The sequence below is a fragment of the Ixodes scapularis genome, unplaced genomic scaffold (assembly GCF_016920785.2).
Source record: "Ixodes scapularis isolate PalLabHiFi unplaced genomic scaffold, ASM1692078v2 PGA_scaffold9__187_contigs__length_104089568, whole genome shotgun sequence".
NCBI lineage: Eukaryota > Metazoa > Arthropoda > Arachnida > Ixodida > Ixodidae > Ixodes > Ixodes scapularis.
The window spans coordinates 27,543,803-27,571,430 of record NW_024609884.1 but is presented as its reverse complement, the minus strand read 5'-3'; the positions used below and the strand labels follow the sequence as shown (position 1 = coordinate 27,571,430).

The 27,628-nt window shown below is 45.8% G+C and overlaps 1 protein-coding gene across 1 annotated transcript in view; it reads right to left on the bottom strand.

The window, feature by feature from the left end:
* LOC8026319 (atrial natriuretic peptide receptor 2) overlaps nucleotides 1-27,628 on the bottom strand; it is a 217,579-nt gene that overhangs the window by 27,024 nt on the left and 162,927 nt on the right. The window contains exons 2-5 of the mRNA XM_040213142.2: nucleotides 9,804-9,953; nucleotides 9,196-9,415; nucleotides 8,655-8,786; nucleotides 3,046-3,317 (exon numbers count right to left, since the gene is read on the bottom strand). Coding sequence (XP_040069076.1) covers nucleotides 3,046-3,317; nucleotides 8,655-8,786; nucleotides 9,196-9,415; nucleotides 9,804-9,912 — 733 coding nt within the window. The 5' untranslated portion in view covers nucleotides 9,913-9,953. The remainder of the gene's footprint in view (nucleotides 1-3,045; nucleotides 3,318-8,654; nucleotides 8,787-9,195; nucleotides 9,416-9,803; nucleotides 9,954-27,628) is intronic.

Genomic DNA, 27,628 nt, shown 5'->3' with positions numbered 1-27,628 from the left:
TGCGTAACTGTAAAATGTATAGGCAGAGTCTAACTCGCTCGGGCAGCTTTTTCTCGCAGCTCCAACCACACTGACACTATGAAAAAGCTATTGTTATAATATCATCATTAGTATTCACTTATTGACAAATTTCCGCAGCAAAAATTCGAACCGTATAACTATACCGAGCCGCTCCTACGTGCGTTTTAGGTTGCGCGGAATGCGCAATTTTTGTTTCTTTAAATAAATAAATTTAAGTCATGATTTAGACGTCACTTGGCTCACCAAAAATCCGTCACCAACGGGGAAAAAATCCCCGGCATGGAAGGAACATTAAATTAGAAAAACAAAATTACCTTATCAGCTGTTTTTTTACTTTCTTTTTTAATCATCCGGCATCTACTTTTTACGAACTACTTGATGAGACGTCACCACGCCATATCGAGCCTTGTTCTTCATGTGTAGATTTTCCGCACGTTTTCAAAAGAAACTTATCTACAGCAGTTTGGTGAAAGAGGAAATGTCTTACACAAAACTGTATGTACTAGGGTGACCACCTTCCTGCAGGCGAAATGCGGGACACCCTGACCGGGGGGGGGGGGGGGGGGGGGGGAGTGAGGGGGAGGGGTAGTGAAAAGGGGGAGAGGTAGTGAAGGGTAAGAGGAGTACGGTATTTTCATGTCTCAAGAAAAAGGTATTTAAGAAAATTCACCATCACGCACAGCCCGATATCCTGTGCACTCCGAAAGCATATTATACACCTGGAAATTGTGTGGCGGCAATTAAGCTGAAATAATTTTCACTCAGTGATATATTTTGTGTAATTGTAATGATAAATACTTTATTATGAGTGCCTAAGTGCCTACAGCAGACCCCAATGCATGAAAGGGAAATAAGAAACAGTAAATCTTTTTCGACTTATTGTTTCCTGTCGATACTTACACTTATACTAACATGCTCTTGCACACAATTATAACCCCATGTTGTTGTTTTTACGACCCTTGCGAGTTGCAGGTTTTTTGGCTTGTGTGACAGTCTTCACTAAAAAAAACCTTTCCATAACAACCCTTTCGCATGACACAGTATGATTTGCAAATAATTACAATAGTTTATTTTTCAACTTTTGGCAAGAAAGTTTCGCTCGCGATATTTTGCCATCAAGAGTAGAGGCACAACGGCACATACGCGTCACACTCCTGCAAGAACGACAGTCACTTCCAGCAGTGCTTGTATAGAAAATGGCATACCGCCGAGATTCACACGTTTATCAGCGACCTCGGTGCTATCCCGTGGCTAGTTCTTCGGAAGCGCCATAATTTCCGCAGTCAAATGCTACGACAATGTGAAATGCGGGACATTTTAAAGATTTTGGTATTTCTTGCGGGACGCGGGACACGAGCCCTCAATGCGGGACAGTCCCGCGAGTCGCGGGACGGGTGGTCACCCTAGTATGTACACTGTGCAAGGAAGCAATACATTTACAAAATAGACGAGGCAACATAGTGTGTGCCGCCACGTCAAGTATTTCAGTAAGGGTAATAATGAGGTGACGAATTCGGCAACCTAACTGTAATTTTCAAACGTTTCGTTGTTTGTTTCAATATTATATATAGTCAGCACAAAACATTTTTTTTTTGTATATTCAACCTACTTAAACATTGGCAGGGGGACATATTTGTAGCCATTTGTTTTCTTACTGAAAATACCAAGAACCCGCGAATCCCAAACGAGTGCCCTGGGACCGCAGCGTTAATTCAGGCACCAAATGCGCGTTCCAGGGCTGTTCAACTTGAAGCTCTCACGTGGTAACGCTTTCTGTATTGAGGCGGTTCACTACCTATATTGTCACGAATGACAATGGATGAGGCGGTAATAACTGAATAAACTAAACGTTTAATGGAGCGAACTTGTGCCCAAAATAAAAGGGAATAGAAGATAATAAAGCGTCGCGAGCGTCGAAGCCGGCGAGACAGCAGAGTCGAACGCTGGAGCGAAACTGAGTCCGGCTGGCCACGCGGAGCCCCTTTTGTACACGCATGGGCTTCTGGAACAATCGGCGTGGAAGGTTCGGCGTGTGGAACGTTCTAACCTCGAATCAGCCCCAACACTTCTCGAATTTACCAAAACATTACATTAGAGTCAACAAAAATGCGTACCCGCGGCCAGAAATCGAACCCTGGCTTCTGCGTGGAAGGCACGCGCGATAATAGGCCCTGAGCGCGCTGCCTACTCAGTCAGCTCCGCTCGCGGTAATATAACTAAATTTTTAAAATGGTCATCGAGCAGTATTGCCAGCAAACCCCTTACACGGGTATAATTTAGTTCAGTAAAGTCACACGTCGCAAATGAGACTTTTGGACGCGATGCGTTGTTCAGAAGCGCATGCATCGTGTCACAGACTGAGTGATTGAGGACCCGTAAAAAAGGAGTAGTGGTCAATATACTCTCATCCTACTTTTTGTTTGTAATAAGACCGGAACAGAACCATCATCTAAACGATCAGACTCAGCCGCAGTAGTGTCTTGCAAATGCGTCGGCTGGGCTCGAGTTTTTCCCTCTCGGAACTCTTTCATCACGTTCAAGGTTTTCCAGCTCGTCTGCATCAACGTGGCTTTGCACTGTCGTATTCTAGCCTGACAGAACACAAACAACCCTATCCTCTAAGCGCCCCAAAAGGAGATGAATGTCCCAGCTAAAAAGTTCCACGTCAGACTCGGAGATGCATGATCATGAAACACTCGTAAGTGCCGTTAACTCTGGATGCCACTAGGACAACCAAGGCGAGAAGTGCCTCGGGGTGGTAAAATGAATTCCAGCTGAACCAGAAGGCCTGCATCTTTCCCCGAAAATCACTACTGAAAAAACCAGGAAGCACCGCCTCGTTCGCGCCACGAAGAGTGGCACAAAGAGCGCGACACTAGCACGTGGGGACGCCACTCGTCTGCCTTTTGCGGAGCACTCTTGTCGAGCTTAGGTGCGGTTGTCGCTTGAGGCAGGTCGAGGATCCACCACCGATGCGCCTGGACCGAAGCGGATCAGCCGGGAACGCCCAGAAGGCTCACCCACCTGGGTAGTCGGCGATGAGCGTGGCACAGGGCAGCTTTCCCTTGTGTTTGCGACAGATGGGAGGCTCGTAGATGCCGTTGACACACAGAGACGCATTACACAAGAATCCAGTCTTGTCTGGCGTCCTAGTGTATTCGTGCAGAAGCTTGTCGTGGAGTCTGTTCATCAGCACGGTCACGTTGGGAGACCGAAAGGACCGCCAGTGATCCAGCACCATGCCGTGCTTCTCCCAGAATCTCTCAACAGTCGACAACGGCACGAACCAGCCAGACCTGCACAAAATCCGTGGTGTCAATTCGCATCCACCTAGTGCTATACTTCGTTTCAGCGTTAGTCCAGACGCAGCCCACGCTACGAGGTAATGGGACCAATCAAACCGCGTCAAAACGCAAGTCTCCGAACGTTTTCTGTTTATGATTGGTTAGGCGATGATAGAGCACGTACACATGCATGACGAACACCATGATGGTGCGCTTTTAACCCACTGTCCGATTGGTTCCTCATCTCATATCGTAGGCTTCGTCTGGACTTCAGTTGAAACAAAGTAAAAAATAGATTTTTTTTTTTTGTGGACGACAGTAATCATTTTTTTCTTCATCTGTTTTTTTTTGTCAGCAAGTACTGGGCCCACTCGCGCAATAGCTTTTTCACCGAGTTTGAGTAACAAAGATAGAACCGCGAGAGTTACGGGGACGCCTTCCCGTGCTTCGAAGATTGGCGACGATATGTTGCGGTAGCTCCCACTTATGGTTCCTATCTGTGACGTCACGACCAGGATGATTGATTTCCAAAAACGATTTCGGTAGTGTGCGTGAAAGCACGATGGAGGCTCGTAGTCATCGCGTCCTTAAACCATCACCGTCAAATTTTACAGTCTGACATTTGAATATTTCCATTAATAGAATTCATCATACTCGAGACCAAATAGTGAGCGTTTGGCCAATCGTGGAAGGTCGACTACAGCGACGCTAGCAACCAATAGACCTACCGTAATAAATCACCCAGGCATCAAGGACAATGCTGGTGATAAGAATCCTTTCAACAACTACAGGTCTATTTCGCTAACCTGCGTGGCATGCAAACTCATGGAACATATACTTTCATCCCAGATTATGACTCATCTATCCAGTCACAACCTTATCTTTCCGAACCAGCATGGCTTCCAACGCGAGCATTCTTGTGAAACACAGCTGTTCGAATTAAATCATGACCTTCATGTTTCTGTTCATTCTTCACGTCCCGTTGATGCTGTGTTTATTGATTTCGCGAAAACTTTTGGCCGGGTCCCCCACAACAGATTGATATATAAATTGGGTACTATTAATATAAACGAATTAGTTATTGAATGGATCGCGAGCTTTTTATCAAATCTGTCTCAATCTGTCGTGATTAATAAACATGCCTCCTCTCCCACACCCGTTAAGTCTGGCGTCCCATAAGGTTCGGTTCTTGGTCCGGTATTGTTCCTTCTCTATATAAATGACCTTCCCGCTAGCATTGAGTCCACCATACGCCTTTTCGCGGATGGTTGCTTCATTTATCGCCCCATATCCACTCCTTTAGATCTATGCGTACTCCAGCGCGACCTTGAAATAATCAGCCAATGGTGTATCACCTGGTTGATGCAAATCAACATTACAAAAACAAAGTGTGTAACTTTCACCACCAAATTAAATGTTGATCGCCACGCGTACGCATTCTTTAGTCTTTATTCAGGGCGTTAAAGCAGGGGGGTTACAATGCTGAAAAAAACACATCTTCATTTTCACTGCACACTTGCAGCTCCGACAGCCCATGCCACTCTCGTATCGTTTTAACAAAAAAAGAGTTGGCGTACATGCTCCTCCTGGCGCGGAACTCTCTAATTTTGAAAGCATGATCGTTCCGTTTAGAAATATAATATGGTTCTTTTAAGCAAGTTTCACTGTTAATTCCAGTTTTATTTTTAAATATCAAGAACAGAAACTTTAAACACAATTTTTTACGGCGGGCTGAGAGAGGTTCCCAATTCAGTTCAGTCTTCATATGAGTACAGCTCTCTCTCCGCCCGTAACGTCCCAGAACAAACCTAGCAGCTCTATTTTGTATTTTTTCAAGTTTGTCTATTAATGTTTTTTGTTCCGGGTCCCAGACGGCACAGGCATATTCCAAAATTGGCCTAAGACATGTTAAATATGCGGTTTCCTTTAAGTTAGGGAGTGAACATTTCAGGCTTCGTTGAATAAAGTTCAGCGCCCTGCCAGCCTTTACAATCACGTCATTCACATGTGAATTCCACGAACAGTCAGTTGATAACGTGACACCTAAGTATTTATATTTGGAGTCCTTGTTTACTATATTGTTATTTATATAATATTGGGTTTCAATTTTCTTCTTTTTAGTAAAACATAAATGCACACACTTTTTGGGATTTAAAGTCATTTTCCAAGTAGAGCACCACGTAGTAATGCATTCTAAATCTATTTGTAACTGGGTCGCATCATCATTGTTACTAATTTTTCTGTACAACACACAATCATCGGCCAACAACCGAACACAAGATGAAATACCCAAGGAAATATCATTGATATATATTAGGAACAAAAGCGGCCCTAAGACAGAGCCCTGTGGGACTCCCGATGTAACATTAATGTATGATTGAAAATGTCCCATCAATCAAATATCTTGGCGTCCACCTTTCAGCTAACCTATCATGGAACCTTCATACTGAGCATATTATCAGCAAAGCGTCTAAAACTCTAGGATTTCTTAAACGTTCATTGTTCCAGGCTAATAAAGCAACTAGACTTCTTGCGTATACCTCACTCGTAAGATCGCAGTTGGAGTACGCGTTCATTATTTGGCACCCTCATCAGATGTATCTAACCAATAATATTGAGTCACTTCAAAATAAAGCCGCCAGGTTCATAGCTAAGGATTACTCCAGATATTCGAGTGCGACTAACATAAAACATTCCCTCAACCTTTCGCCACTTCATTGTCGTAGATATATTTCCCGCATGTCCTACCACAAGCTATACCATGGTTCATCTTTCAGAGATTCATACATCCAGCCTCCTCATCATGTCTCATCCCGCGTAGATCACCCCTTCAAAGTACGCCCTATTTTTGCTCGCACCAACCTATTCAAAAACTCCCCTCTCCTTCCTCGCTGTCCCCGATTGGAACAGCCTACCCAGCAATATTGCGACGATCACCTCAGCCCAGATGTTTTCCAACGCCCTAACCAATGTATAACGATGTATGTAGTTTTTGCTTACCTAATTTTCACTAAGCATTTTTTTTTTGTCTTTTCTGTTATTATATGTTGCGCCAACGTCATCTTTTTGTCACAAAGTGTACTAACTTTGTCTATGATTGCCCTCCCCCCCCCCCCCCCCCCCCCTATGTAATGCCCGAAAGGGTTTTTAGGGTAAATAAATAAATAAATAAAATGTGGGTCTACGCGCCGCACGGGCTCGCCTTGACGAACGCCCATGCACGATGCCATTTGTTTTAAGTGTTTGATTCAAAACAGCCACTGCTGAAGGTGCCAGCACGCTTGGCGTCTAGTCATACATTTCCTACATTGTCGTTCATGCTTGGATTATTTAGCAATATGCTCCATTCAAGGAATAGCTTGGGACACAGCGCTCGAAGCACGGATGTCGAGGTGACTCGCAGTGTTCACGCATTGAAGCTGCTTATGTGCGAGTGGGGACTCAAACAACCATCGTTCGTTTCTTCGTGCCAGAGTGGGCCTCAACGCAACTGTTCTCACGTAACTAAAACGAAGGCGTACCTTGTCGTAATTCAGTATAACGTCAATCTACAGCTAAAATACCTACCATTTAGTCTAGAAGTTTTGATAAGCTCAGCTGTTTGTCATAATGCAATACCCGAGACTGGCGCGGAAGAATTAAGAAATTGCAAAGTTTAATAAAAAAAAAAGCAACTGTAGGAGAAAATCTTCATTCAGCGTGCAACAAGCGGTCCCTGCTAATGATGAGGAATACGAACATATACAGGGTGCTTCACATAAGAATGACAACAAATCCTACAATTAGTGTATTCCAGGTGAAAAGATAATTTTCTCGGGACCGCATTACTCGTGGTGACGGACGTCAGAAAATGCGATACTTCCTAATTACTTCGGTAATTAATTGAAAATGACTAATTAACTTTTTAAGTAGTGGAAATAGACATATGGCTCCAATTACAAACTTGCTGAGCGTCATCGAAAACCACTAAATCAGTAATTTTCATAAACTGAGCCAGTCAGAAGCGTAGTAGTGCGCTAAAGTTACCACTCGTTGAGCTGCAGGTACAAGGCTAGCGGTTGCGGTAAGGCGTTCGCGCGATTCTTCTGTCTCTTAAAGGGGCACTGACACATCAAAATCATATTTTTTTTTATTATCCGAAACGATTGAAAACGATGCCGGGACAATACCCTCAAAATTTGAAATTTGGGAATTCAGTATTCGTGAAGTAAAAAAACAATTTCCAAATGCCGAATTCGCAGTTCCCGCGCGATCGGCGCCGGTGCCTTGACGTCAAAAATTGCGGAGACCTGAGAGTCCCCTTTCTTTCACCACTCCCTGCTGTTGCCATGGCGACCCAAAGCGAGGGGGAAAGGAGCCAGCGCCGGCGTTCCGGCGGACCGGTTTTGAGCGGTCTCGCCTGTTTCCCGTTGGAGGATACAAATCCAGGAGACGGCACCACAACGAACTCCCGATTTTTGGTATTTCAAAAAGAAGGGCCGTACTGCGTTCGCAATTGCGTTAAAAAACATGTTTTAGGATTGCCGTAATTAAATGTTATAGAGATGTCGCCTACAAAGCTTCTAAATTTCATGATTCTTGACGTCACCGATCAAAAGAAGCGAGGAGGCGAGAGGCGGGAAAATCAAACGCCAAAAATAAAAAGGCGCGCGCGCGCGCAGGAAAAATTTTTTTCGCGATGCGGTCTTTTTTGCGCGTCTATGACTGCAACTTGCAGCGTTTTAGACAATAAAAATAAATACGACCTTTGGGTTGTCAGTGCCCCTTTAATTATGAGAGCCCCAGCCTTGTACCTGCACCACGAATGGTAACTTTAGCGCACTACTGCGCTTCTCACATGCTCGGTCTGCCTGCAAATGACCGATTTAGTGGTCTTCAATGACGCTCAACAAGTTTCGAATTGAAACCACATGCCTAGACTCACTAATTAAAAGGTTAATCAACGAAATTTAGTTAATTACTCACTAGACTGACGGTTGTTCGCATCTCAATTGTCCGCGGACCTCAAGAAACACAGTGAAGACGGCATTCACGTAGCAGTGAAGTCGCCCTTTTAAGAAATTCGTTTCGAATAAAAAACTAACACCATATTACCACTCGGATTGATGCCCGTGCCACACGGGCAACTCGAATGCCATTTAGAACGAATGACATTCGTGTGATCAACGAATCGGCTCGCGATCTGTCGCGCGTGGAACGCCCCACGCTCGGAGTGTCGCGCTGATTGGCCCATCGTTCGAATGTCATTCTTTGTAAATGGCATTCGAGTTGCCCGCGTGGCACGGGTATTAGTCGTAAGAGAACTAACAACGGGCATAGCTGTTCAGAAAGTAGCAGACATGAACTCACCTCCCAATGGGGCCAAGAGGACCACAGTCGATGATTCGCCCAGTTGCCAGCCAGGGCTCGAGGCTGTAGCCCGGACCGAGCCACAATTCCAGGTTAACCATGGTTTGAGGGTCGTCATTATCGCTGCAGTTGCTAAAGGGCAGAAGCAGAGTCGCGCAAGCAGTGAATTTGCGGAGACGTCTAAATCAAAAGTTAAACTTCAGTTTCATTTCCTACTTGTTGTAGGTACAGAAAGGAAATGGCGCCCGCACGAAAGAGCCCACTAGGTGGCTTTCACACCCTAGACGTTTTAAAGACACAGGCTTCGCAGTTTGCCGCACTGGGGGGAAACTAGCGACATGTGAGGAGCCTGCAGTTATGCACGGAGTGTTGCGTACGAAAATGATGTCTTCACCCCAAGGGAGGTCTTAATGAACCCCCTCCCTCTCCGCCCTCCCTCTCCCCTCTCCTCTCTCTCTCTCTCTCTCTTCCCCCCCCCCCCCCCCCCCCCAGTAATTAGGGTGTTTAAAGTAGACTGAGCGGCTAAATAAAGCAAGCTTACTGTGGCGATGCGCAGCTAGTGATTCTCCGGAGGGCATCCGTCACGTTGGAGTTGTTGGTGAGGCGCAGAGTCACGTTTTGGTAGCCTAGCAATTCGGTCACCAGGATCTTGAAAATGTGCGAGATGAGACGGTGCGTCGGCCTACGAGTCGTCTCGACCACGATGGTGCGTGCCTGTCCCTTGATGTACATGATCCGAGGAGCAGGCTTCGGGTAGCTCTCTGCATGCGTGATACCACTCGAAGTAAATAACAGAAATAAAGCGTCGACGAACGCGCGTGCAAGATGCCGTTTGTTTTAGGTATTTGCTTTAGAAAAGTTATAATTGCTCAGGCCAGCACGTGCGGCGCGTGGAACACCAATTCCTGCATTCTCCTTGATGCTTGGGTAATATAGCAATAGGTATATTAAGGGGAGTCTGCGATCAACGCGTCCTTACTCCGAGTCATCTTCAGCATCCTTAGCACGCGTTGTATAGAAAAGCTAGCGCAAGAGCCAGACTACTCCCACTCCGGCATAGAGATCGCAAAGAGAAAGCAACGATAACCTTCGCGCTCCCAAGTTACTTGCACTCCCGTGTAACAAGCGAGCGTACAAGAGGCCACTCACTGCCGGGCTGGAAGCATCTTTTGGTCGAGCTGCCGTAGCCATTGACGGGCGGGCCAAGCTCGCTCAGAAGGGCGACCAGAATGCAGAGGCTCCAGGAGCTGCTCCTCATGTTAAGCGCTCACCCATGGCACTCCAGGAAGCTGGGCCGAGCTGCAGGGGAACGGACTCTGAGCACTTCTGCACGGTCTGGCAGCTTGGAGGCCTTGATTTGGAGGAGCAACTCTACGAGCAAGAGGACATATCTCGCATGTCTTTATACACCGTATTTTCGGGACTATAATCCGCTCACTATACATGTTTAAAGGTTGAAATTTTACCCGGTGCGGACTATGCAAGGTTTTGTATTTTTCTAGATCGTTTACTGTGACAAGACGCGAAGGATTTTATGAGTAGCAGAGTATATTAATAGTGATTTATGTATGATACAAGCTTTTTTTCTGAGCTAATACAGCAGGCATTTCTCAAGATGTGCTGCGTATGATCATTTTTACGCTCGGATTTGGCACAAAATGCGGACTATGCGCCGCGTGCGGACTATAGTCCGGAAAATATGGTATCTATTACGACTTATCACGCACCCTTGTTTTCACCCTCAAGTAATGCGATGCTAGATGCCTGATTTAAAATAAATCAAATGAAAGGTAACGAGTTTTCCGAGCATAGTTTCTTTTCTCACATTACGTCCCTAGGTCTGGCATAATTGGTCTTAAAAGTTCAGTTATCATCAAAGACATCCGTCGGATGTATTACACGCAGGGGTGAACAATTCAACAAATATTTACAAAGATATATTAATAAGCAATTTTTAAAAGTATGTAAACCTAGATAAATCGTTGCCTCACCGGAATTCGAACGAGTTAATCGGTATCTTTGAGGTCATCCACGGGAGGGAATGTTTAATTCTATCGATAAACATTAAGGACCTTCATTCCCTGGAGAAAAATAGACAAATGACAACGGTGAAGGATGCGCTAGAATCTAATTTGGTTCAATTTCAATTCCAAACAGGCATTTCGCTAGGCAGTTTTCTCGTCATTCTTGATTATTATCTCCAGTCTACAGTTGTGGAGTATGCAGGAATAAAGTTTGCGCGGATGGGAGGCGTGTGCATTGGGACCTCGGCAGCACCGGCTTTAGCGAAGGTTTATCTGAATTCGTTGGATTATGTTGCGTTTTATCAAATTCATGTGTTTGAAGCGGACACGCGTATTGGTAGGAGAATGGGGGAGATATTTTCGTGTGCACTTTCCGGGATGATATGTCAAGCGGTCTGGCGCAATTGATAAAGGTATCAGCCCCGGAACAGCGCTCCACTGTGGAGAAACCGGAGAATGGAGTATTACAATACTTGGATCTGGAAATTCACACCGAGGAAGGTCTGTGCTGGGAGCACGGCAAAGAAAACCACAAACCAGTACTGTCAAAAATGGCCTGCCATTCGAAAACGGTGAAAGAGGCAATTATAAATTCTTTGATCAGAAATGCTCTTGACCGGTCGTGCAAAGATTTTATCTTAAGGTCGTTGGAAGGTCAATAAAGGAGACTAGACGGAGCAGACTTTGGAGAGGAGTTCATCAAAATGCATTTAAATTCCTACTCCAAGGAGAAAAAAGCAAGGAAAAACGTGTCGGAAAGACGGACGTCTGTGATCCCGCATTTTCATGGAATTTCGTATTATTTTAAGGCGTTTGCTATTCAGTTTAGAGTGAAAACCGTTTTTAGTCCCGATTTCAGGCTGAGCTGACTAACTCCTTTTGAAACGGGATTGCATGACTCTACAAAAGCTCACCGTGAGAAATCGGTCCCTTGCAAGAATAGTAGTGTATGAAATTCCAATGGCATGTGGCTTCGCATATGTAGGCCAAACTTCGAGGTGTTTTAATGATAGATTGACAGAACACAAGAGAATTGTAAGGATTAACGCAACCCATTCGGAAATAGCAAAGCAGATAAATGACTAACAATTGCACTGCTTGGCGGTCATGAACGGAAATACATAGAGTAGTGAATGACAGTAGAAGACTGGTAAGGGAAATCGTTAGAATAAAATCAGCTGGCAACTGAATTAGCCAGGCATTGATGCAGCTGGAGGGCAATGGCGAAGCATTTCTGTAAATAAACAATCGCGTTTTTTTTTTTTTTTTTTTTAAAGGAGGAAGCACAACAGCAGTTCGTTAAAGTGAATCCAGGTGGGTTATGTTCGTTAAATGTTTCGTTTCTCCTAAAACAAAACGACAATGACGGAAGTAACAATATCGCGTCCGATTGTTTAGAGGCTCAAATGACGAAAGTTCCCTCTTTCGTCATTTAAACCTGTCGCCAATCAGACGCAATATTGTCACTTCCGTCACTCCCCTTACTTTTTAGGAGAAACGAAACATTTGTCGAACATAGCCCCCCCAAAAATGTGTGTGTAGGTGTATTTTTTTTTTTTTTTTAATTTGTAGAGGTAGAGATTTCTTTCCAGTTCTACCTTTTTTTTTAATTTGTTGGTCTTTGTAGTTAGGGTTGTTGCTGGCGGTTGTAGTGTAAAAATGTTCCACAATTTCTTTTTGTAGAAGTGTAGGATATTTCAGGTTGGAAAGGTTTGTCCTGGCTGTTATCTTTTTTGTTATGCGAGGGGACATCGCTTTGTCCTTTTCTGGCAGTTCCTTTGTGCGTCTAAGTGTATTGCGTCCTAGCTAAGGGCTTGTGTGATTGGTGACCTTGTGGCTGTGTATAAAAGGAGGTGGGACTTGATATAACTTAGCTGCGTTCGAGACGTCTCTTCTTCCCCGTTTCTGTCCCTTCTAGGTTTGAGTTTATATTAAAGCCCCAATCTCGGGTTATTTTGCAAAATTGCACAACAGACTACAGAGACCCCAAAAGATATCCAGAAACGCTCTGCACTTGGAGCGAAACGAAAGGTGGTGAGAGTATCAGTTACTATTATGTCGGGCAGCCAATTCAAACCATTGATTCATAGCAAAAGCGGGAAAAATTGTCGATCAGTTCGTTGTAACGGTTCAATTTTGATAGCTTTCTGCCGACTGATAAAGCCGAAAGAGGAGATTTGGATTTGAGTTGTGACACGCTCGTGAGGGTTGAGTAGTTCTGATGAATGGCGTCGCTTTATTTTTCAAGGATTTGAGATTGTTAATGAAGTAGGCTTGATAAGGGTTCCAAATATTTTTTTTTTAACTTTGAGCGAACATATGTATTATACGCAGCGAGTTTCGTAAGATATAAGGAGAGGTATAATATTTTTTCGTAAATTAGGTGTTCTCGATGCTGTTTTTCACTGTTTCTATGTGCGAATATTCCACGTTAAGTCTGCAGTGAGAGTTATTTCAAGGTATTTGTAAGAAAAACAAAAAGGTAGATTTGCAACACAGGAAGAGTTTAATGAATAGTTTGCATTGTGAAGACCAGCTCCGATTAAACAAGATGACTTATGTTTTGGAAAACGCGTTGTTCCTCTCCCCCATTTTTGGGAGATCCGAAACGGGGGAGAGAGGGACTAAAAAGAAGACCCGACTGCATCCACGATTAAGGCCTTTGTTTTCACTGAAGCGGCTCTACTAAGGACGACAGCGGCAACAAATACGAAGACACTATAAAATGGAAAATACATAGCCTCCATTTCTGTCTCCCTGCTCGAGTCGTGCGGGTAGGACATAATTCAAGGACGTGAAATTTGCTTCTTACACAGAAATGAACCTGCAACCTGCGCGCTCTCCAACCGCCTAGAGGCTAACGATTCACATCTACGGTAGGTCCGAGCTCCGCTACACAAAGCCAGGACATATAAATATATATATAAAAGAAAAAACTTGATGAAAGTAAAAAGGTGACCTTAAAACAACATTCAAACATTTATTCCTAACAGTTTCGCCGGAAGGACCCGGCTTTCTCAAGGGATTGACATAAAGTGAGAATTCAGTGGCCGCACAGCGAAGAGAGAGGGAAAGAAGGGGAGCAAGCAACGGCATAACGTAGAGCACACACACAAATACAACCACAGGAACTCGCAAACGAACACGCCGAAGGGAAGCAACAAGACACATATGGCCGAAACACTGCAATATTTCAGTTAAGAAAAATTGGCAAAAAACTTGCTGCAAACCTAAAACTGACGCTCTCCCAATGCAATACACGGGCCAGGCCAAAACGAAAACAAAACTACAAGAAATTCTTATGCGAGCGGTTGTTTTCCTCACTTCCGGCCACATGTGGGGGAAGAGGGGGTGCCTGGGCCAGCCGCCATGACAAAGGGTATCGGAGGCGGTGGCTATCGACAAGCAGTCGTGGAGGCTACAACATTAAAAGCGACAAAACTCGGCAGCTTTATGGCTACGTTTACGTGGATGCGACCGTAGCGCATTTAGTTCACTTTGAACCACTGTGTTTACATAGAATGGAATTGATCGGTGGCGATATCTCGCGTCGAATGATTACAACGCACCTCACGTGACCAGTCAGTTTTTAGGGCGAAGCTTCTTAGGGTCTAGTCTTGTCCGTCCGGCGTCCGTGCTCACATCGATCTTGCTGGTGCTCGTGAAATCACGTGCTCGTGTAGGGCAAAAAAAAAAAAATGTTTGCGCAGTCGACAGGATTCGCACCTGTGCGGGGAGACCAATAGATGTCTAGCCCATCGCCTTAACCACTCGGCCACGACTGTGGGACGAGTAGGGGGCTCTGAGATGTGGTAGTAACTCAAGAGCTGGGAATGTAATGGATGAAACGTTGCATGTAGCCGCTCAACGTCTATACAGGAGAGGGCGCTGCGGTCAAATGCGTATATAACCGCATTAAACTTTGCATGCATTGGTTTTACGTTTATAGACGAGAGGGCGCTGCGGTCTAATGCTGAATAGAGTACCTTCATACACACGCGCGCTTTTGCTTTAGTGGTGACATCTCAGCCATTTTTTCGCCCAATCGTTTTTTATGCATTTTGAAGCGCGCGCAATCCGGTGTCACTCTGCTCGAGCGCGTAGCTTTGGCTAATGCATAGACGCCATTTTACCGCCCAAGTCGCGCACCGAGTGCGCGAGAGCGTCACGCGCTGGCACATTCAGGGCAACAATGGATGTCTTCACCCTGAGACAAACAGACATGTGGGCACCCTAATGCTGAAATGCGTATACAACCACGTTCCATACCACACATTCTCTTTCTGACATGAATGAAAACGAACGAAAGGCTCGGCATGCTGCGGCTCAGCGTCTGCACAGACAAGCATCACCAGAGCTTCGACCCAATCAACATCATTCACCACGTAAAGATGCGGTCCTTTTTTTTTTTTTTGGGGGGGGGGGGGGGGGTGGATTAGTGGAATCCATCGGCGACTACGCGGTCTGGACGGTGGGGCAAAACGGAGAGGAGAAGGGAAGCAGTTTAAAGGTTCAGCTTAGCCTTTCTCCCCTCCCTCCTTCTCCACCTTCCCCCGTCCTTCAGACACGAGATTCGAATCGCTAGAGTGTACATGGAGGTCTCCATTCGGCTTGAAAATCTCAAACCAACCTCTTCGAACGGATCGGACTCGATTCAATGCGCTTGGCTAGCGAATCGAGGCGTTTACATGGGACGATTCGATACGATAACTCGATTCGATGCGCTACTGTCGGAACTATGAAACGCAGTCTATGTAAACGGCAAACGGGAGGCAAAAAACGCTAAGAAAGAAATCGCTTTAGGGTGTCCTTCCCCAGTAGCGTCGCAACATGGGTGGCGGGGTATCCCAGGGTAACTGGCGCGACGAAGAAAGTAAGGAATACTGCAAATGGGTCGGAGAGAAAAAAATGACAGGAAGATCCATTGGTGGATTCTTAGGGAATACGTTAGCATGAACCCTGGGGAACTCCACACGTTGCCCTTTGGGAATCGCAAACGCTGGTCCCTCCACTTTTCTCTTTCGCTTTTTTTTTTTTGCTTCCTGTTTTTTTTTTTTTTTTTGCTGCCTTTCTTGGCCTCGTTATTGGATCAGTATTAGCGTTTCCCAGAGGGGAACGTGTGCGGCCTTTCCGAAGGCTCATGCAAACGTATTCCCTAAAAATGCACCAATGGACCTTCCTTCAATTTTTTTCGCCCCTTTTGTGTACACTGCCTATCAGAGTACGTCGACGCCCATGGATAAGGTCATCCATATCATTCGAGAAAGAACCACATCCATGCCACTCGCGGAAGGAATCGCATCCATCGTTGTAACTACACACGCACATATCACAGCCAACGCACCGGTACTATGGAAACCCAGAGCGAAGAACAACAGGCGACTACAGAGCGGCAACTGAGCACGGCCGCATTCCACCGCGCCGCGGCAATACCTCCTAGCGAAGAAGGCCGAAGTGTGTTCCTGCGTCACTAAAGAAGGCCATATTAGGCCACAGATTGGACGTGAGTGCTGCGTCAGCGTTCGGCACTACAGCTTCGTCATCTAGGAGGTGTTGCGCGGCGTTCCCGCTCTGTGGCACTGCGCCAGCTGTAAGCGTGACTGACGAAACCGAAAGGGCTCTTTTTGACGAAAACCTGGCAGTGTCGGTCAGTTTGTCAGTGCTGGGGATAGAAGGGGGGGGGGGGGGGGGTGACGCGTGCTGACGTCAACGCTTCGGACCAATGGGAACGTCGCACGCTTCGCTCTCTCCCGCTCCTTCTCCCTCTCCCCGGCAACGAGAAACGAAGGACACCGCCGGGTTTTCCTCAAAACGAGCATTCTAATCCTAACGCATTAAAAGGGGGAGAATGTAGGTATTTTTTTTTAACGCGAGGGAAGCCGGTATGCGGAGCAGGCAGGGCGGGCTCCACCCGGAAATAATATTGCGAAAATACCTCAATAGGACCAGCATTCAATTAGACGATTTGCATTTAAATACCCACTACGCCCTGCGAGCGCTGTTATAGAAAGTACTCTTCGACTGTGAGTCATTAAAACGAATTGTGTTTTAAATTTATAAATTAGATGAGATTCGCGGGCCTCGAGGTCATAGTGAGACCGAAAGTCTGACTGTAGGATAGTGGTCGCTCGTGCTCCGGAAGGTGCACGCGTCTTGAGAATGGGAGGTTCAGAAAGGATGTAATGTGCGACTCATGATTGTTGAAGCGCTTCCGGAAGGGAATCTAATCTGTCTGACCGATGTATTGATCACGGCAGAGCGTACAATGTAAAATATAAACTACATTTTTTGAGTAGGAGTTAAAGCTACCATTTGTGTGATAAACGAAATCTGATTTTGAGCTCACCGCTGTGCTGGCAGGATTCATATGGGAACAAACCTTGCACCTAAACTGTTGCAGGGTCCGGAGCCATCACTGATAAGAGTCGCTAACCTTGAGGAGGTTGCAGTATCGCCAATGTTTCTAAATCGTCGGTGAACGGCCCGCGGTATTATTGGTACTGCCCGTTTCATACGATCAGTTTGCTACGGTATATTATGGTGCCTGCGCAGAATATTGTCGGTGTTCGGGAGATTTGCCGAGAAGGTAAGGACCAGGTTGGTTTCGTGGGTTTTAGTGTTGTTACTGTCTTGTCGTGTGAAGATATCTTCTCCATTTACATTTTTGGCTCGATTGATTTTGTCAGTAATTACTTGTTTTGGATACCTTTGTTTAGTAAGGACGTTACGTAGCGAATTTCTGTTTGAGTGAAAGTTTTCGTCGTTTGAGCAAACGCGCCTGTAGCGGTGCGCCTGACTGCAGGGGATGCTGGTCTTGCATTGCTGCGGATGAAAGTTGATAAAATGTAGCAGCTGCTAGCGGCCGGTTGGCTTCCGATAAAGATTAGTGTCAACTTTGGTGCCATATATTGAAAGGGCTGCGTCTGTACAATAATGCTTTGGTACGAATAGCAATGCGAAGTGGATGGATGGGTGGGTTTTATTAAAACCGTCGATATTTCAGCAATTATGGTTCTGAATAGGTCCATATCATTAAGATGTCCATCTATTCAGCGCTTATAAAATATGGGCAGAGTAGGTTGATTTGACAGAAAATGCGATTCCACAAGCCCATAAAAATGTTCGCGTAATTTGGCCCCATTTTAGTACCCATTTAGGTGCGCTGATTTGTACGTAATGGTTTTCATTAAATTCGAAGTTGTTAAGTTCGACTATGAGCCGTAGAAGTATAGAAAAACTGTTAGCGTCAATTGGTTTGTCAAGAATTTTGGTATTGTACTCATCACACTATCGAACTTATGCCGTTGGTGTAAGGAATATTGGTGCACAGGGAGGTCACGTGGAGAGTGACAAGGACAAGAGTTAGTCTTATGTTGATATCAGATATTAATTTAAGGATGTGACGTACTTTAGGTATGAGTGAAGAGACTTTTAGGTAAAAGTAAAGGGAATTGCATTGATTAGGCTGTCAACGTAGGTAGAGAGGCGTTCCGCCGGCCGTGACCGTACCAATACCTGAGATGATAGGGCAACCGGTATTATCAGGTTTCTGAATTTGTGGGAGCATATGAAATGCTCTAGGATGAGCATTATGAATATATAATGCTGGTCCTACAGTCCAGGCTTATATATACATTATATATATATATATATATATATATATACCAGGGTGTCGAACCGGAAATGAACCAAAAACCGGAACCGAACCGGTATTTTTTCCGGAACTGAACCCGAACCCGAACCGTTATATTGTTATCGCGATGAACCCGAACCGGAACTGAACCGAAAAAAAAATAACGGTTACCGGCTCATGTCAAAACGGTTCGGCCACGCGCTGTTGACAATGAATGTGCTATCAATGCCATTTGTTTTTTAAGTGCCGTCAACTGACACACACCTCGCTTACATATTTTTCTTCTCCACTCAGTCTTAGGAATATAAACGCTGCATCCATGAATCTTTACAAACGCTGCATTCATGAATCTTGACATAGGAACCAGTATTGCGCTGGTCGCGGCTTGCACGGAAGAAAAAAAAATTGGAAGGCTGTGCAAAAAAAAAAAAAAAATCGCGTCACGGGATTTCATTTTCCTACAATCTCGTAAATCCTAAATGCTGCTGTGTGCTCATTTCATAACACGTTTCTAGAACGTGCGAGTTCTTGAAGCTTGCTTCCATCGGAATGAGAAAAGAAAAGGCTGTGGAGTTTGATAATAATACATCCGGTTTCGTATAGGCACTTAGAAGCTAACATATTTGTGAGACAGCGAACTCTTCTATTTTAATATTTATCCTATTACGTCCTTCTGGCGTTGCGTTCGGTGAAGTGTTTTTCATATTCCGTATCTTGTTTAATGAAAACTTCTTTAAGGGTCTAATTTGAGTTACCGAAGGCTAGTTCAAATAAAGAAAGCTGTATTTTCTCCCCACTGTTCCTTCAATTGCTTACACGCCGAGGTGGCGGGATAGTTAGCGAGTTCTACTTGTAAGTGGGTTTGTAAGGAGGTCGCGGATTTTTCAGCTACTGCGTCGGACCCAATTAGATGAAGTCCCAATGCGTAAATGTCGGTGAGGTAACCTTAGAGTGCACATAAAGAAACCATTCCTGGTAGAAATCCCTGAGCCTTACACTACGATGTATCCCGTTTCGTATGTGCTGATTTCAGATGTTTTATTTGTAATTTATTTTGATGTTGCAATTTGTCATTTATAATTTCCGAACCGGTTCGCGAACCGGTTCAGCGCCTCGAACCGGTTCGCGAACCGGTTCGCGGATCGAATTAATCGAACCGGAACTGAACCGGAACAAAATAAATTTACCTGAACCTGAACCGTAACCGAACCCGTATTTTTTTCGGTTCGACACACTGATATATACATATACGTATATACATATATATGTATATGTATATATTTCGTGCATTGTCATCTAACGAAAAGATTATACCGCAGAGCTGGGGGAGAGCTTCGTGATCAAACGTAAAAGAAACTAGCGAATGACTAGTGAGTAAAATAAAGGGGCGAATCGATGTCTCTCAAATCCTTTTGAGATTCGCCGATAATTATTCCAGTGTATCTGGTGTAGTAGACTACACGCCCTGCTTCATTCCGCGACATAGAAAGCGCACAACTTTCAAAACGAGGGGGTTTAGTGTCGGCTGTGCAAATCATATTTCGCCCCGGTCCTCGTGAATGCATTCGGGCTAAAAACAGAAACGCGGAATGTCCTCGGGCTCGACGCCCGTCTCACTGCAGACTAGATACTCCAGAGACCCGGAGATCATCATTAATCTTTCATGCTACCGCACTGTCCTGTTTGCAGAATTACTCAACGTCCGCTGGCACGACCGACAATAAAAGTCGATGAACAAGCTTTAGACTGTCCTCCCCTTATCGCCTTGGATAACTTTTTCAGAGATTTTAACTTCAGGAGTGAGGTTAACTATCTCGTCTTGAAAGCATGCATCTAGGGCAAGAAAGACCGAATCCTTTACCTGAACAATATACCTATAGCATAGATACCCGTGACCTCCGATTCGAAACTTCATTTCTATAAAAGTATAATTTGTTGGATATCCTTTGCTTTTCGAGCGAAATTGCGGAAAATAGCCGGATGCGTGCCTAAGTTATTTTTGAAATATCAGTTAAAGACAACATGTGGTGAACGTACCTTCGCCGGACAGGCTCCACGATCGCCGTAAAATAGCCACATCTCAAAGCAAATCTCATGCTAGAGGTTTACACAGTCGAGAACAAAATCGTGAATTTCTTCCAATTACTAAAATCTGATATTCCTTGGCAATGATAAACCGAAACGAACGTTGTGGATGTAACGTTCAGTCTTTTTAGATAAAGCTAACAAACTTTCCGAACTTGAAAACATTCTTGCCAATCTGCGAACGCGATATAGAGCAACACTAGTGCGGAACTAAAGGACGCAATGATTCCTGTTTGTGCCGACAAGGGACTCGAAGACCACACAAAAATGGCTATTTCACCTGAAGCCAGCAACGAGAAAATGCTGCTCTCCACGCGTGAAGCAAGACATGCGAGACTGTAAGAACACCTGAAAAACAATGTGTAAGCTGCTTGTTTAGACTGGCGTTGAAGTTCGGACAACTTTGTATTCAAATCCTCCCAGCGCGAACAGGAAGCTGTTAATGGGCGATCCCTAGAATGATTGAGTGGCTTTCGTTCAAGAGGCATTCTCGTATTGCCTGCGTGTGCCGACCTTCATCCCAGCGGAAGCATAAACAGGTATCGTTATAAATCGAAGGCTTCGGTCGCGCACTTATGTAAACTAAGGTATTTTACCGTACCAACTCTGGTGCCATGAAAATTGCTTTCTACGTTACGGCGTCCTGCTCAGTGTGCCACTCGTGCAAATAAAAAAAAAAATAAAATGTCACAATAAATTTACTTAGCAGTGCATATCAAGTACAGCTGTTGAATACGGCCAGCTGTTCAGTCATGAGGTGGAGAACGCGCACCCAACGATGAAGAGACTAAGGGGGTGCTGGACCACTACCGAGTAGAACGCCGAGCCTACCCAGAGGCTCACAGCACTCTCAACAAGGCAGAATCCACCATCCTACGTCAAGTCCAGACGGAGACCTTCCTCAACCCGGCGCAGTTGCACTCGTGGTACCCAGATACCTACGACCCGTCTTGCAGGAACTGTGGCGAGATCGCTACACTCCACCATATACTCTGGGGGTGTCCGGAGCTGCTTCTTCATTCGAAGAATAAGGAGTTCATCAAGCAAGCCAGGCAACCAGGCGCCTGGGAATCCTTCCTGCGGGATCCTGACTCCACGACTCAGAAAATTCTAGTCCAGCTGGCCTCGGACGCCGCCGGGAACATCGCGTTTCGTCTGTCGACCGAGGGGATCGCTTCGTCAAGGGTCTCTCCCTAAGAGAGACTCGGTTGACACGGGGATCTAACAGTCTTGGACCCAATAAAGTTTACCTCACCTCACCTCACACAATAGAGCGGATGGTTCTACGCGTCGAACTCCATCTCGCGAAGGGGAAATCAACACAATGTCCGGCTTGCTTCCATATTTAACCTTTTTTTTTGTTTTGACAAAGATGTCTTTAGATGGTACAGTTATCACTTAAAGTTTATTACTGTGGGTTACAGGAAGAAAAAAATTGCCTAAACAAAACGTTTCTATGCAGAGGGAGGAAAACGGCATAAAAATAAGAATAATTTTATATGACGTGGAAATACCTATACAGGAAAATACCTATACAAAAAAATTTATTTGCAAATATATATATATATATATATATATATATATATATTTTTTTTTTTTAAATCTGCAAAATATAGATTATTGGGATATATGCGATATATAGATTATTGGGATATATGCGATATATAGATTATTGCGATATATGCATAATGTAGGGGGCTATTCCTCGCGATAAGTAACATGCTTAACTACAATTTGTTAATAAACTTTTTATTTAGATGAACACATGGTTCCAGTTAGAAACTTTCTGAGCTTCATCCAAAACCAGTAACTCCACCATTTTTAGCATTTGACGCACGTGGTAAGCCCTAGGGTGAGCTATAGTTTCCGCTAACGTTTTAGAGCGCAGCTCTTAGGGGCCCGTTCCCGGCTTGAGCGGCGTCGGCGTAACCAAGGTCACCCCAAGGTCACGCTACCCCCGAAGGTCATCCCAAGGTCACGTGACCCCCAGAGGTCACGTGACACACAAAGTCACGTGTCCCCCCGAGGTCACGTGACCCCCCACCCCCAAGGTCACGTGAACACCCCCAGGGTCACGTGACCCCCCCCCCCCCGCCGAGGTCACGTGACCTTCCCGATGGCGTCATCGTCACTGATGACGTCACCGGCATCCGCATCGTCATCGTCATCATCACTGAGTACCTCACCGGCATCCGCATCCTCATCGTCATCATCACTGGTGACGTCATCAGTTACGTCACTGATGACGTCACCGGCATCCGCATCGTCATCGTCATCATCACAGATTACGTCGTCAGTGTCGTCACTGATGACGTCACCGACATCCGCATCGTCATCGTCATCATCGCTGATGACGTCATCGGAGTCCGCATCGTCATCGTCACTGATGACGCCATCAGTGACGTCACTGATGACCTCACTGGCATCCGCATCAATCATCGTCATCATCACTGATGACGTCATCAGTGACGTCATCAGTGACGTCACTGATGACGTCACCGGCATCCGCATCGTCATCATCACGGATGACGTCATCAGTGACGTCACTGATGACATCATCGGCATCGTCACGTGACCCAAGGTCACGTGACCCCCAGGTCACTTCACCCCCCAGTACCCTTCCCTCCTCCTCCTCAAGAGCTGCGCTCTAATTCGGTGTTACAGGGAGTTGTAAACGGCTTTCACTTTTTTTTTCTTTGTTTTCAGATTGGTAAATATATGTTAATATTCATAGATTTATCAAATACACTACTCGAGCGTGGTGTAAATAATCAATGCGTTCCGTTTACCAGCGAGGCGCAGCGGCGGAAAAATAAAACTTCGAAGGCAAAGGATCTGTAGCCCTGATGCTTTCCCGGCAATCGAACACCTACTCATGGCATACGGCGTGCCCGATGAACGCTTGTTCACCAAGGGCAGGGACGTCTTCGCGATCAAACGAGGGAAACTTTCAAGCAACCATTTCGAAAAGAAACTGCTTCGTTACAATATCAAGTAGAACGGGCACTTTTCTTGCCCTTCGTGTAATAAACTTAGAGGGTGGCGTTTTCTAGCTTTTCCCCTATGTCTTTGTATTATGAAAAAGTTAACTGAAAGGTGACGCCCTAACTTTTTGAAAGTAACTAACGAGTTAAGATTTTTGTTGCGGTAGCTGTAACGGTAACTGTAACAAACTACTTTTTAAAAGTAGCTTACCCAAGACTGATTGCACCTCGAAGCGATCGTTTTCTGTTAGCAAGTGTGCGGGTATGAGCCCACTTATCTTTCTTTGACAGAAACAAAAGTGCTATCCGTTGTTACGTAATTTTACAAACATTCTTTTCATACAAGACGCGAACTGCACTGGTGTCCTCTTGCCCTATAAATGTTTGCCATTTCTTAGCCACACAAGCTTGTATAGTTCTGTTGGTTTCCAGTAGTCCACAGCCAAGTTTGAGTGCTTTCGCGAGGTTCTTGGTAACATATACTCCTACTTTTCTATCGTCCTTTGAGTAACTTTCTTCAATCGTGGCGGCTGATACAGTGAAAAATCACGAGAAAGTCGGCTGCAAAAGTTCGGAGCACGCGTGAGTGTCAGCCGAAAAAATGCCGCTGCGACTACCGACGGAGCGCCGCCGCTCTGAAAAAAAGCACGCATTGCGCATGCGCGTCCTTTCCTGCTCGCGGTCATGTATTTTTCCTTGGCTTCCGTCCGACCAACACCTGTAGTCGTTGACAGGGTAAGAGTAAAGTGGAAGCTCCGCCCACCTTTCTCCCCTTTGGCAGAGCGAATGCTGGAGAGGAGGCGACTTGGTCTCCAGCGTTCGCTCCGCTAAAGTGGGAAGAGGCGGGAGGGAGCTTCCACTTTACTCTTAACCTAGCTGTCATCGAATAGAGAAGCCTGCGCGCTTCCTTTTGTTAAGTCAGTTACGTCACTGGTCCAGGCCAACAGAGGACAGCCGCCAGGCGGTTTTCACCGACGACCATCGACGATGATGCTCACGAAGCACTCCAAATGGCCCGAGAAAGCATTTTTTTTTTCATGTGGCGTCATACTTGACGCGTTCGATATGACCGTCAAATATTGAATCTCTTTATGGGTTGTACAAACTAAATCTAATAAAAATAAAAAGATTACGCGACTGGACGACTCAACTTTACCAGACCGTAGGCGACTCGCAAGCGATGCAAAGCTGCCGGCATTAGGTGCGCAATCGGGCAACGTAGAAAGACGTTCGAAATGCGGAGACAAGACCCCTGTGGATTCACTGCGAACGTCAACCACCAGAATCTGTAGCCAGCCGGCAAATGCCAGGCGGCGCAGCAGAGTGAGAGCCCACGGTTGTACCCCGTTTCGTAACATGGCAGAGGGTGAACGATAATCCCCATTGGGCTTATCGTTCACCCGTTGGCACGCAATGTGCACATTGCGTGCCAACGGCTTCGATATGGGCTACGCATAGCCAGCCGGCAACAGCCAGGCGGCGCCAGCAGAGTGAGAGCCCACGGTTATAGGCGACCTGCAATGCTCTTTGGTTTGGCGCTATCTGGCGACTGGAGCAAGAAACACCCGACCATTATACCGAAAAGCTTGAACAATGCGGTTTAACAATCTTTAGAGGCCTACCTAGCTCCGATAACCCGCTGCGAGTCCCGTTTCTGTGCAAGCTCAATGATTCTCCATCTGTCCGCTTCCGGAACTCAGGCCATGGCGACGTGCTGAAATTGTTCTGACAGCACTGCAAAGGCGAGCAAATTTATACCTTTCACAAGCGCACCAAATGCTAGGGAAAAAAGCCCAGTTTTATCTTTTCAATCAAATGTAAGGAACAAACATGTATGCGCCATGTTGCATGCTATCCAAAATTTTGCATCTCCGTGCATGGCTTTGGGTTCACAATTCCATCTACACGCAGTTTCATCCTACAGCTTCCACGCGAGATTCTGCGTGAAACAGGCAACGTGCGTAGCAGACGATTGTGCATAGCAGACGACGCGCAAGCGCTCCGATAACCCCATGCGCACGACGGGGACTCTCGCCGCACGCGCGATGCGCGTACGCTACAGTTTCGCGCCGGGCCGAGTTACCTGGTGCTACGCGCTCCCGTGTTCCCCTACAAGTGTGAATAAGGTAGTACAGATTCAAAGTAAGCGACCACGTAAAAGGTCAAAACAAGCTTACCTCTTGTCTGGGAGCATTCCCCGGGTCTGCGATTCACTACTATGCACCTGGCGCTTATTTATGCGACGAAGTTCGGCACTTGCGTTGCGGCCAGCCAACCATACACATGCTGCGGCTGCCGATGGCAGGGCAGTGACACGATAGTGTTGCGTGCAGTTGGGGCTGCTGCACGAAGTCTAAAGGCTGCGGCCGGAGGGTGCCAAACTAGATGTTCGTCACCGTCGGGTCGTCGCCTAATAGAAGAAAGGCAAAGCGTAGCTCGTTTCTGAAGCACTCTGCGGGCCTGCGAATATCGTCTCTGAGGCTGGCGCTTTCTATCGCAGCAGATACTGTGGCACATGCGCTGTGGCCTGTTGAACATGCACGTGCTGTGTCTGCCGATGACAAGGCAGGGCCGTGTAGTTGTTGCGCGCACTTGGCGCTGCTGCACACAGTCAAAAGGATGCGTGTCGTTGTCCGAAACAAGAAAGGCACAGACAACGTCATGGTGTCTGTAAGTGGTCCATCATCGCTGAACCGATCATGTAGAGGAAAGACCCAGTGACTTGAACTTTTCACGCTATTTGATTGGTCCCGTCAACTCGTAGCGTCGGCTGCATCTGGACTTCAAGTGAAACGAAAGTCATTCTGCTCGTCTATGTTCCGTTCCACGATAATAACTGTGGAGGCTGCGGACACCACTTCATACTTCATGGTCGAGGCCAGGGAGGCTTCTTCCACGGAGGACTCATCACGCGCCCGTGACATGATGTCACGTGCCTCGCTCTGACGCTCTTATTGGGTGGTGGGGGCCGTAGCCTCCACAGTTCACCAAGATATCGTGAAACGGAGTATAGAGACTGTACCAGATTGATATTTGTATCAGATAATCGTGTCGGGCAGATCATGTTACGATAGTCCGAGAGAAGAAGCAAACCGTGTAGTCGCCGCGGCTACTCATCATAGATGACGCCACACACGCTTGGATCTGTGGAATCTGCTTTCATGTGTTCACCAAAAAAATCTTCACGCTTTTTTTTTTTTGTGTCGTCCCGTTTGTAAGAATCCATGTCAATAAAAAAAAAAAACTTTTTTTTTTGGCTTAGTATTTTTTTTCCTGTAGCCTACATTAATAACATTTAAGCATGATAAATGTACCACTTAAAGACACCTTTGTGGAAGGTGTCAATGCACTCCCGTTTTTTTAATGTATTTATTTTTTTTACGCGCGAACAGCGCTCAAAAACAACGTGTAAAAAAAGAAAGACGTCGTCGTTGTGTTCCGTTTGATTTATAAACAAGCGTTCTACCGCCAACTATCGGTAAACCCCAGTCCACTTCCGGTTCTCTTCTTCCCTCAGTGAACGCTTTGTTTCCCGTCCTGTTATCAGCGAGCGCATGTTGTGACGAACCTATTACAGCGATATCGTATAAATATGGACGCCTCCGTTCCCCCGAAAAAGCGTCCATAATGTGAGTGGTCCACAATAACGAGACAACAATGCATGCATTTATCCAGTTCGTCCCCCCAAGATGTTGTCTCTATAGCGGGGCATATTTATTAGGGGAAGCCGTCTTAACGAGACATCAGTGTACAGTCATCAGATCATTCCCTACCCTCCGAAGAAGAAAACAAGCAAGTACAGACCGTACCGGAAGCTTACTGGCGCACGTTGTAACGTCCTTATGTAGGAATATATTTTCATCTCTTTTACTCGCAGCTTTCACACCTGTATCGAAAAAGCAATAGCTACAGGTACCGATCGCTAGGCTTCTGGTCAAAATATCCATCGAGACGAAATATCCCAGCGGGTCGAAATGTCCACAGAGTCAAAATGACCTTCGAGACGAAGTGTCCAGTAGGGCCAAAATGTGCACGGAGTCAAAATTTCCCCGGTTCGGAATGTCCAACGAGTCAAAATGTCCATCGGGTCTTCAAAAAGAAAAAAAAAAAGAAAAAAAGAAGCCTTTTGAGCTATTCCCCAATCCCAAAATTTTGTCCGTCCGTCCGTCCATATATTTTCAGCTAAATTTAGAGGGGAAAGTGGCGTCAGCTGATATCACGTGACCTTTACACGTTTGCAAGTACGGC